Below are 12,158 nucleotides of genomic sequence, written 5' to 3' on the forward strand. Positions count from 1 at the left end.
ACCATAGGAAATCATACCTCATACCTGTTACTGTTACAAAAAATGATTTGTTAAAAGATTATGTATAAAAAATATAAAAATACATTTAAAACTGAAAAGCCGAAACCCCGCCTCCCCCCCAAAAAAAAATCAATAATCAAGATATAGCACAGGCTGTTACCAGACCATCTGAAATTATATTATCTGTGAAACACATTTTTGACCTGTAGGACTCTGTAATTTGTTTTTTAAGGTGCACTATTTTCCAAAATAGTGAAACTTTAATCAGCTGTTGTTCTGTTGCTCTGGGAAGGTCAGTGCTGATTTTGTCTTCTCCTCCGGCGTGGTACTCACTTCTCAGCAGATGGCGAACTTGGGCTCAATGGAGTTTCCAGCTCGGCCACAGCCAGGGTCAGGGAGCATCTCATCCCATATGGACATTCGTCCTACAGCCTAATTTTCACTAAAACATTAACTGCTTCACAAGCTACTGACATCCACAAAATGTCACAAGCCAACACAGGAAATGGTGAAGAGTTTTTCCTCCTTGCCACAGCAACATTACTGACCCAGAATTCAATCCACTTTGGTTTTATATATATATGTGTGTGTGGGCGTGGGTGTGTGTGTGTGAATACTTTACTCTTCTTGTTTATTTTATTCCAGAAACATTACAGAACCAACTGAATACTCCAGTTTCTTTAAGAAAAAACTTACTTTGCCACAATCCCTTCTTCTGAATGAGCACGTAGTGATCTGTATCTGTGAAAATACCATTTTGGTTCTACTCCCCTTTTGTCTTGAGGCAGAGAACATTTTAGGAACTTCAGGTGCTTTAATATCTACAGCTGCAGCAGATTTACAGATCTCTTGACATCTTTTTGTGGTTTTTTAAGCTGGTTAAAAATATATATCTTATTTTCTCTAGTGCCATGTCTGTGAGCATTCCATGTGCACACCTAGGAGTTGTGTGTGTATGGCAAGCACATGTCACCATAGAAACTGATTTGAGTTCAAAAGTAGAGCTATAGGAAAGAACTGTTGTGGTGAAAGATACAAAGTTGTATTATGACATTTTTGTGTGTGTGCGTGTGTGTGTGTGTGTATGTGCATGTTTGTGACCAAAATGAACATTCTGGACCTGACCCGTTCTTCAACATCTGAACACATCTGAACCCAGTCGTCGGGGCGACAGGCCAGTAGTCGTTACACAGCTCCGGACAGATGTTGACAATTTGAGTGAAGATTGGGGCCGATTAACTGGTTAAACTCTAAAAATAGCAAGCTGTACCTGTAAAATGACACACTTACTAGACGTCAATGACAGTTTATCCAGCTGCCATTTCAAACCATTTTTAAGATGTGTGATCTTCTTACAAACTTATCATCATTAAGGTTCAGAACTGAATCCGCCTAGTAACAGTCTGCTGTCACACGACGAATAACCAGTGTGACCTCTGGTTGACCTGGTAGTTAAACCCTACACTGATCCTACCTAAATGCAACTAAAAGACTAACACACACACATACAGACACACACACACTTACAGGAACATGCATCTTTTATTTCGGCTGACAAGCTCTTTATAAAGCGCGGACCCACCTCACTGAACTTTATGACTTAATACACAAAAACACACATACACACACCCCACCTGCCACAACAGGTTCTTTAAAACACCATCAAGTCGCCTGGCTGAACTTTACGACAAGGCTTGATTTCATGTTTATAAAACCCAAACGGTGACATACACACAGGCACAAACACAGATCACAGCCACAGTTGCATTTACTTACTCCACCACTACATGATAAATATGTCGCTTTGAGTCAAGGTCAAATACACCTCCTTGTGTATGGACTCACACACATATTCACAATCCTACACACAGCAGACAGACATGAAGACATATTTGTTGTGCCTCAGTGTAATGCTTTCCAATTTTGTGAACAAATAAATTCCATCTGGCTGCCTGCACATCGCTTTCCCAACACCCGTCATCGCAGGCTTCAGGATCTTCGGTATTTTGGGTTTTTCTAGGCTTGTAGTTTTGTTCATGTGTTGTTCTGTGATTACCTTAGTTATTCCTCTGGTTAGATCAGTCTTGTGTCTTTATTTCAGTCGATTCTTAGTTATTTTTAGTTAGGTTATATTTAGTTATACCCTCCTTTTAGTTAGATTTTGTCACAGATTTAATTTCACAATTTCCTTGTCTGTTTCCTCCTCCTCTCTCTTTAACCATACTCTTTCACTTTCTCTCCCCCGCCTGCCTTCTATTCTCTCCCTTCACACCTGCAACCTGTTAGTTATTCAGCCCCACTCCATTGATCCAACATTCACTCTCCCCGTATCAAAAATCTTTCTCTCGTTATATCTCGTTACTTCTTCGCTGCTTGTTTCTGCTTTTGCACCCAGTGTTGTCCTGTTTTTTTGTAAGACTTTAATTATTATTTCATTAAAATATCACCCTTAACTTGCCTCTGCTGATCTTCACTTGGATCCAATCACCACACAAACACTTTGAGAGAAGAACCTTCTGAAGGAACATGCACATGTAGATGCCTGTATTACAGCTAACCCAAAGAGGCCTCTGACTGAAGATGTTTTATTGTTGAAAAACAGTCTCATAAAGAGCTTCAGGTTGTCCATCATGTTCTTGATTTTATTCTTTACAGCATAATCTCCATATTTAATATAGTCAGTAGAAGTAAAGACTTCTCTGTCCTTTCTTTTAAACAGCTTCACTGTTGAGTCTCCCATCCAGAATGTTGAACAGGTGTTTGACTTCACCTTGTTTCCTTGAAACCTCCAATCATCTCCTTTGTTTTGTTCACAGTTAGGATAAGATGATAGTTCTGTCATCATGCCACAAATCGCTCCACCAGCTCTCTGTACTCAGCCTCTTGTCCATCTCTTATAAACCCGACAACTGCAGAGTCATCTCAGTATTTCTGCAGATGACCGGTGCTGGAAGTCTGAAATGTACAGAATTTCATTTTTATTCACACCTGAAATATGATTGAAGATGTTTCCATACTTTTCCACACCTGTATAGCCCTCAACATGCCAGTTAGGGAAAAACAGCTTTCAACAGATTTTTTCCCTTTAGAAGCTTTTAGTTAGATCAGCTAAATTTGACCCATGTTGTTCTTCCTACCATGTTTTACAGTGTTACCAATATATGTTATTTTTATTCTGTTGTACCACAATAGTCTAGTAGCAGAAATGGATAAAGGAAAAAATAGGGTTTGGTAATTTTATGAATTATTAACTAATGTGTTCAGTTATTTATAAATTAGCCTTTTGAGATGTAGTTATTAATTAGGACAGCACCAAATGACAACATAGATTACTTATTTAAGTTTATATTTTTATATCTGTATCCAGCTAGAAGTTCACAGTGAGGAGCTCCTTCTGCCGTTACCCTGGTTACATGCGTCTAACTGCAGCTCAGATGAAATTGCCTCTGCTCTGCCCCTTCTGATGATGCTCTTTTCCTTTAACTTCCTTCAGGTGTGGGTTGTTGCTGTGGTGATGGCTCTAAGAGCCAGCGCTTTGTAGTGAATCAGAAGAGCCGACTCTCTGCTTTCTTCTTAACTTTCTCTGCTAAGCTCTCACAGTCACTTGCCTGGTCAGGACAGAACTTTGTTTGGATTAGCATGGCAGCCTTGTGGCCAATCACCTATGAGGATATGGGATCATACCATTATGTGAAAACAGAGAGGGGGGACAGTCAGGTGGAGAATCTGTCCGTCCCGTCAGTGAGTTGGACAGATGGGTGTCATAAACTTTAGCTTACGACATCCATCATGATAACTGTTACAGATATAGAAGTATTGCATGCCAAGTACTTAGATGAAATAAAATAATCTGGGATCTTATTTATTTATTTGTTGTTATTTATTCTTTTGATACAAAGTGAATCAACAAATTGAACATTCGCTAAGAGCAGGTATTCCATAGTTTTTGCCAAGTGGATAAAATTATCAAAGTAAACGTGTTCTGGTTCAAAGCAAAATTGCAGCATTAGGTCTCAGACAATGATGTCTTCACTTTATCTGTGGTATAGATGCTATTGGAGGGATGCAGCTTTGGAGATCTGAGCACAGAGAGGATGAACTTGTTGCTGTGCAGCAGAAGGTTTGAGAGGCAGTGACTGAATAAGAATGAATCTAAAGGAAGGCGACTGTAGGGACTGACTTCCTGGGAGGATCCTCTCAGATAGGTTGCTGGATGAGTAGAGAGGTTGAAATTAGGAACTAAGTGATTTTGACAGTGTGGGAAAGTGGAAGTGACACAGAGACTACAGCGGAAAGGATAATCCATATCTTCTAAAACAGAATATAGAGAGAGAGGTAAGGAACACATGCAGCTTTCTGAACACTCTGCAATGTTCAGTTTTGGATCCTGGGTGGATGATTAAAGGAAAACCATAAACATTACTAATAATTTGCTCATTATGTTATTTCTGATACAGCTGATATGTTGTCTGTGAATCTTGAACTCAAATACACACAATTTATGGCGGTTGAGTTTTGCACCGACTTCCAAACCTACTTTTATGCCCTGAGTTGTTTTGAATAGTTTTTTTTAGGTTTGATTGTTCTGTGTCCTTTAGTCCCTTTCTTTGATTAGATCAGTCTTGTTTCTGTTTTACTTTAGTTCAGTCCTGCTTAATGTTTCTAGTTATGTTTATTTATTGTCTCTAGTTATTCATTGTTTCCCTAATTTAATTGGTTTAATTGGTTCTTAGGCCTAGTAATTTTTAGTGTTAGATTCATGTCCTAGTCTCTTGTGTACTCTCCCTCGCCCCCTGTGCCATTCTCTCTCTCTCTCTCTCTCTCTCTCTCTCTCTCTCTCTCTCTCTCTCCTCAGCCAGCCTTCTGCTCTCTCCCCTCACACCTGCAGCCCAATAACTCATTAGCCCAGGTCTTTGTGCCAGCATTCACCCTCTCAGTATTTAAATACTCCTGCTCATACTCCTGGCTGGTTGTTCCTTTTGTGCGTTACCTCTGTCCCCTGCCAGCTTATTCCTTGGATGTTTGGTTTTTGTTCTGATCTGGCTCCCTGTGGTGTTTTGTAGCTTTAGATTTTTTTTTTTTATTATTTAAACTTTCAACATAATCCATGTTCCCAGCTCATGTCTGCATTTTGCTCCATCCTAAAACTCACACACCATGACACCTACAATAATACAAAGCCAGAAACCTCTACAATGTTGTACCATTGTCTCATCTTTTTTGGTAATGGCCATGATTTTTACGTAATATTCCAGGGAGCAAGTACTTTGACTTGAACCTTACAGAACTTGTTTTTATCATTTTTGTCAGTAAATGTGAAAGTGGCATGGTCTTATGGGAAGCAGAGTTACTTTCCTTGGTTCCTGACATGCACTGTACCTCATCCAGCCACCAAAACGATGCTAATGTCTTGTAGCCTGGACTGTTTTGTTCTAAGAGAATGTTGAGGTTGACTGTGTCAACAGCAGCACTGAGACCTAGTCAAACCAAAACAGACACAAGTCCATCTCTGAAGTCAAGAGAACATTAGTAACTAAAGCTCCTAAGACAGGTCATTACTATTTAAATGCTCACACACTTGATTGGAAAATATATTTTTTTATTTTAGATAGGAAAGGACGATTAGATATAGATCTGTAATTAAATCGAGAGAAGGTTTCTTAAGTAAAGGTTTAATTACAGCTACCTTAAAAGCTTGTGGTACATGTCCATGTATTGATGATACAGTAGTCTTTTTTAAAATGGGGGCAATAATCACAGGGGACACTTTAAATCGTTTGGTTGGGACGAGGTCCAACATTCAAGTTAAAGGTTTAGATGAAGCTAATATTTTTGATAACTCAGAAAGCTCAGCTACATCCAAGCAGTCCAAACATGGATCAGTTGCATTCAGTTCTACATCACTTACTGAGGATGAAGTAATGATCTACTGCAGGATGCCAACCAAATTATTTAAAATAAGATACATTTTATTTTATTTTATAGGCAGCATAGCAATACTTGTACTTTTTTCTGTCTTAAGAAAAATGATTGACAGTCTGGCAAAATAACATGCCCAGTCTTGACAATGGGATACTGTGAATTCTACCCAGTGATCTGAGAATACCAGTGATGTGGTGCTTATGAATGATCCAATTCTTTTGAATTGCTCTTTAGCCTCTGAGGTCTAAGTTAGTGAGAGCTGTTCTTTGTTTTTTATGACTTTGCTTGTTTAGTGCTTACTGCACATGCTGCAGTAAGCATTCTGAGTGCATGCTCATTTCACTGTTGGCTTTCATCACATTTCATGGCAGCGGACAATCTCTATTTAATTATTCTGCATTTAAAAATTTCCTAGATTGTCAGCTTTCTATTTACTTAGAAATTTATTGTATATGTGTGTAGGCATCTTTTTCATGTGTTTTTGTGTTAATTACTTCCTGTGTTGTCTCGTCTTCCCCTTGATTGCACCAGCTCACCCTAGTTTCCCCTGATTACCTTCCCTGTGTATTTAAACCTTAAGTTGTAAGTTGTATGTCAGATGACTTTGTCAGTCCTGTTGAGTTACTACCAGTATCAGAACTATTGCTTTTGCTCACCTGTGCTGCCTGAACCTTGTACTCTTTAGGATTTCATTAAAACCATCTAATCTCACCACAACCTTAGTTCACCAAGCCTCCATCCTCACCAACAACAACCGCAAATTGTGACATTGTAGGTAGTTTAATTGGTAGAAAGAGAAAAAAAAATCAGCAAATGGAAATCATTGAATTTGTTTCTATTTGCTGTATAATTAATTGAGCATAAAACAGAACAGTATAAAACATTTAAAACAGAAATGTGGTTTTAATGAAAGTGTATTTAATACCTGTTTAAAGGTTGCTAATTCTTAAATGTACTTTTAATTCTTTATCCATAGAATAGGATGTTGATGCTGTAAAGTGCCTTAACAAATTAATAAGGAAAATCTTGCAACTTATAATCTGACAAGAGAAGTTAGTTAAAAAAAGCAGCACATTTCCTTTTCTCCATTTATTGTTTATGCTCCCTGATATGTGAATGGGAAACAATATGAAAATGATATTCTTGGCCAGATGACAGCCATTTTTCATCTCTAGCCCTAAACAAGTCCCCCAACAAGTGTGTGTGCTATCTCTCCATCTCATCCCCTCGTTCCATCCCCCTGTTTCTTTTTCTCCAGTAAAAATTAATCACCTGTCTTCCTGTGTGTGTGTATGTGAGTGTGTACGTGTGTGTGGCCAACAGGAAGCCCACAGAGGTTTTTAGCAGCTGATTTATTGCCAGGTTAATTCATAATGGCGTCCTATGATGATGAGTGGCCGCAGGAAAAAGTGTTTGTCACAGTTGTTGTTCAAGGGTGAGAGAGAAAGTAAACAGAGTTATTCTTTGATGTAAAGTAACAGAGTTGAACGGTATTAATAAAATTTTATGAATAAGAAAATCAGGAAAACCGTAAAGCCTGAATGTCATTACTTTGTGTTGTAGCTTTGTTATATTCAGCAAATTTTTAAGTTTTATCTGAAGGAGTCAAAGTTTAACCAACGTGGAAGAAAGGACTGCTGTGAAAAGTTAGCTTTTAGCCATGTTTAGGTTTTATTTTATTCTGTCATTTACCCAAATGCAACAGAATAACTAAAATCTGCATTAAAATTACATCAGAGACACATTATTGGATAAAGAACTTAATGCGCTAATCTGATATTTTTTTTCTGTGTTGTAGATATTTTTTACTAAATCACATTTGGCATGTCATCTTCATAATTAGATTCCTTACAGTGCTCTGTGGTTGCTGTGTGTCCAGGCTGCAGGCTCTCCGGAAGGAGAAATCAAGGGACGCTGCAAGGTCACGGCGAGGGAAAGAGAACTTTGAATTCTATGAATTAGCCAAGATGCTGCCATTGCCTGGTGCCATCACCAGCCAGCTGGACAAGGCCTCCATCATCCGCCTCACAATCAGCTACCTGAAGATGAGGGACTTTGCCAACCAAGGGGATCCGCCATGGAACCTGCGAATTGAGGGACCCCCGCCCAACACCTCAGTGAAAGGTAGGGTTCACACTGTTAGTAATGTCCGGTAATCTGTCCTTTTGAGTTTTTATATATATATTAGAGGTGTGCCGATCAATCGGCTACCGATCATTATCGGCCGATTTCCATAAAAAAAGTGTACGATTGGCGATGGCCGATCATGGTCTCTTGTTGCCGATCACCAAAACCGATCACATTTATCTCACTTTGCAGCCTGCGTGTGCAGCTGATCTCCTCTTTCCTTCACACTGCACAAGTGCACGGCAACAAATCCTGTCGTGTGTAACTTTAACGCGCTGAAAGTGAATGGGGGAAGTTTGCGTGTTGCGGCGGAAAATTACCTCAGAGGTGAAGTACGTCAAAATTCATCAACACAACGAGTCTAAGTAAAGCAGCGCACAGCTATCAACACTCACCCAGATTAGCATCACGATCAGAAAGCTAAACAAATAACCAGAAAAAGAATTCAAGTCTTCGAGCTAACGGTGTAAGACACTGGTTCTGCTCTCGATCTTCTCTGCCTCCTCCCTGTGTTTTGCAGAATTACTGAGCTATGTCAGAACCAGCCAATCAGAACCAGGAACAGTCAGCTAGCCATGTTCTCAGAAAGTTTGGATTTAGTGACTCAGGATTATTAATTTTGATGCAACCTGCGTTTGACTTTGAATGAATGTTTCCCTCTTTTACTAAACATTATTTGATACAAGTGTTGTGAGATTTATTTGACTCATGTATAATTTAGGGTACAGAGAATCTTACTGTTAAATATTGTTTAACTGGTTGCAGGTTTTTCAGTTGTCCTTTTGACTGATTAGCTGCTGTATTGTGCCTGCATGTATGTTGCATGTTTACGATAATTAGGTGAATTTATGACCAGATAATTTTTTAATTTTGCTAGTTCACTCAGCAGCATTTATACCTAACTTGAAAAATCAACAACCAATTCAAGTGATCAGCAAAGATCGGTGATCGGCCTCATGGGAGATCAGTATCAGTATCGGCAGCAAAAAACCTGATCGGAGCATCCCATAGATATATAGATATAGATATATAGACATAGATATAGATATATAGATATAGGTAAATCTATATCTATATCTATCTATATATATATGGATATTTTGCCTTTTATTTGTCAGAAATAAATTAAATCCCAAGTAAGACTCCTACAAGGAAGTAGTCATCCTGGGTTTTTTGGTGTGGATGCTTTTGGGGAGTCAGCAGAGAATAAATTTGTCAGACTTAAGGGTGCTGCACTGATTGCAGTTTTCTGGCCAATCAGTAATCACAGATTACTGATCTTTAAAAAGCCTGACCTGCTGATTTCCATTTTGGCCAATACCATTTTTTTTTTTTGCCTGAAATATTGCTAAAGTAAGTAAGTCACTGTTGAGTTGGCAACAGTGGGGTGACTGTTGTTAACTGTAAATATGCAGATGTCACCTGATGGGCTGGTCAGTCATGCAAAAAACCTCTCACTGCAATCAATCAAAAATCAATCAAATTTTATTTGTAATGCACCTTCCAGCATCAAGGCATTTCAAAGTGCAAATCAAACACAAAAACACAATGCAACATAGAATCAACAATCAAAACACAACATTAAGTCAGGTTCTGTCATTAAATTTGTAACTGATTACGTTTCAAATACAACTCTAAACAAGTGGGTTTTTAGTTGAGATTTAAAAGAAGTCAGTGTTTCAGCTGTTTTACAGTTTTCTGGAAGTTTGTTCCAGATTTTTTGGTGCATAGATGCTGAATGCTGCTTCTCCTCGTTTTGTTCTGGTTCTGGGGATGCAGAGCAGAACCAGAACCAGAAGACCTGAGAGTTCTGGAAGGTTGATACAACAGCAGCAGATCTTTAATGTATTGTGGTGCTAAACCATTCAGTGATTTATAAACTAACAACAGTATTTTAAAGTCTATTCTTTGAGCTACAGGGAGCCAGTAGAGGGATTTTAAAACAGGACTATGGCAGATTTTTAGACTTTTGCTTATTTAGCTAAGATCAGTGAATAAGATCAGCTTCACATGTAAGTATCAGCTGACCACCAATCTCCCAAAATTAAGGAATTTTGGGGAAATAAATTGTCTGGCCGATTTATCTGTGCACCTGTAGTCAGAAGAAATAGAAAGAATACAATTTGTGTCCTGAAATTGGAGATTTGGATCTCACTGTGCATATGAATAGTGACAATAAAAGCATTCTTTTTTATTCAGTCACACAGGAAAACTGACAAATTGGGAAATTTAATTGGGATTTTTTAAAATATACTAAATATGGTCCATTCATATGTTTTGGATCTTTTTTTGGTAATATTTACCCCTGTAAGACTTTTTCATACCACTTTTATTGGAGCACATTGCCATCTGCATTTCTGAGACAGAGACACAGTTGTCCAAATTGTGAGTATAATACTGCTGTTGATTTTTTTATTTTATTTTAGAATGTAAACATTATTTCAATTGCATAAGCAGAGGTTAATAAATAAAATTCAAAGAGGTCCGTCTCATTCGGTCTGCATTGCAGTGAGGACAGCCTGCCCAGAAATCACACCAAACCGAGATTTCTGGGAGGAGGAAAAAATGACAGATTTTTTTTCCAGATTGACTTCTTATGTGATCAGGAATCTGCCTGAAACCACCATGCAGTGAAGGTGGTGGATGGTGAGGCACCAGTAATGCCTTTGGCGTTTTCAACACATGCCAAGAATATTGTAGGAAGAATATTCCAAACAGCCATCTTTCAATCAGAGTGAATCCCTTTTTAGCAAAACTTGGATAATTTCCTCACAAAAAAATGTAGATGTGTGTGTGTGTGTGTTATATTGGAATTATAAATGAAGAGTTATTAATCTTCATAGCAAAAGCACACGCACACACACGCGCATGCCCCCACACACACCATCCGTGTGCTTCTGTACAATCAAGGAGTTTGCATGGACTTCCATTCATTTTTAGTAACTGCATTCATGCCTAACAGACATTATCCCGAAGCCTAACCTTCCCTAGTCTATTCCTTAATCTCATTCACACCATACCTCCACACCTAACTAGTAGAGTGCAGTAGAACAGCAAAAACAGTGAGAACCAGGAAAAAGTTCACACTTTGCACAAATGACCAGCCTGTTGATAAATACTGTGAAAGTTGTCCTTTATGTACACACACATGTTCACGCACACACCTAAACACCCAATTTTTCATGTAGCATGTATTTTTGTAGAAAAATCAAAGTAACTTGATTTCAGATGGAAAAAATTAAGCTTACATTTTACCCAGTTTGTGTGTGCCAGTTTGTTCATTTTCATTACGGCCTGTTTCTCTTTAAATAAACCTCATTCTTATGAGGCTGAACATACAGGAAGACGTGAAGGGTTTACTGCATGTGGTGCTGCTGTGACTGCTTGGCGCTTTAAGCAGCTATCACACAACAATGAAACATTGTAGAAACACACATTCACATAGACAGCCAGCCTCTGCACTAAGTGATTTTCTGTGAAGAGAACATTAAGCTTTGATGAATTTCTGCCTGGAGTACCAGAGTATACACAGCTCTTGTGAATCTAAGTGGAATTTGCCTTTGAAATTGGTCCTTTGTGCAACACACTTAGAGTAGAAGTGGGGTATTTGCTTTAAAAAGGGCTTTTGGGCTTGTAGGGATGACCTGTGAATGAAAGCTCAGCGTCTGAAGTTTCTGGTGTAGAGTGTGGGAACTTAAAGGTGGAATATGTACTAGAACATGATTTCAGTCCATGGGTGATGAGATTAGTGTCCGTGTTTGTGATGTGTGTATTACATTTGTGTAGAGGTATTTCCACACGTGTTCGTCCCATATATGATCATACACACACTCCTTCTCTAGTACCAGATGGCAGCATTGTCGTCAGTGCTTTGAAGAAGCACATGCATTTTAATGAACACAACAGATAGGCAAATACTACACGTGTGTGTGTGTGTGGGGTGGGGAGGGGGGGACGTGCTTGCGTGTCCGTGTGTGTGTCTGCTACATGTAGATTGACACAATTTGGACAGATGGTCTAGTTCATGAAGTTGCACTATTTGTGTAAACTTTTGCCTCTGGTTTGCTTGTGCTGTCTAAGTTTCCACTCCATTCACAGAACTAACAGCT

At 38.7% G+C, this 12,158-nt stretch overlaps 1 protein-coding gene across 3 annotated transcripts in view; it reads left to right on the plus strand.

Moving 5' to 3' along the window:
* The window catches only part of LOC122846013 (neuronal PAS domain-containing protein 3), a 270,382-nt gene that overhangs the window by 105,259 nt on the left and 152,965 nt on the right, over nucleotides 1–12,158 (plus strand). For all 3 annotated transcript variants that reach the window (XM_044142661.1, XM_044142662.1, XM_044142663.1), the window contains one exon: nucleotides 7,802–8,046. In XM_044142661.1, coding sequence (XP_043998596.1) covers nucleotides 7,802–8,046 — 245 coding nt within the window. The remainder of the gene's footprint in view (nucleotides 1–7,801; nucleotides 8,047–12,158) is intronic.

The sequence above is a fragment of the Gambusia affinis genome, linkage group LG16 (assembly GCF_019740435.1).
Source record: "Gambusia affinis linkage group LG16, SWU_Gaff_1.0, whole genome shotgun sequence".
Classification (NCBI taxonomy): Eukaryota; Metazoa; Chordata; class Actinopteri; order Cyprinodontiformes; family Poeciliidae; genus Gambusia; species Gambusia affinis.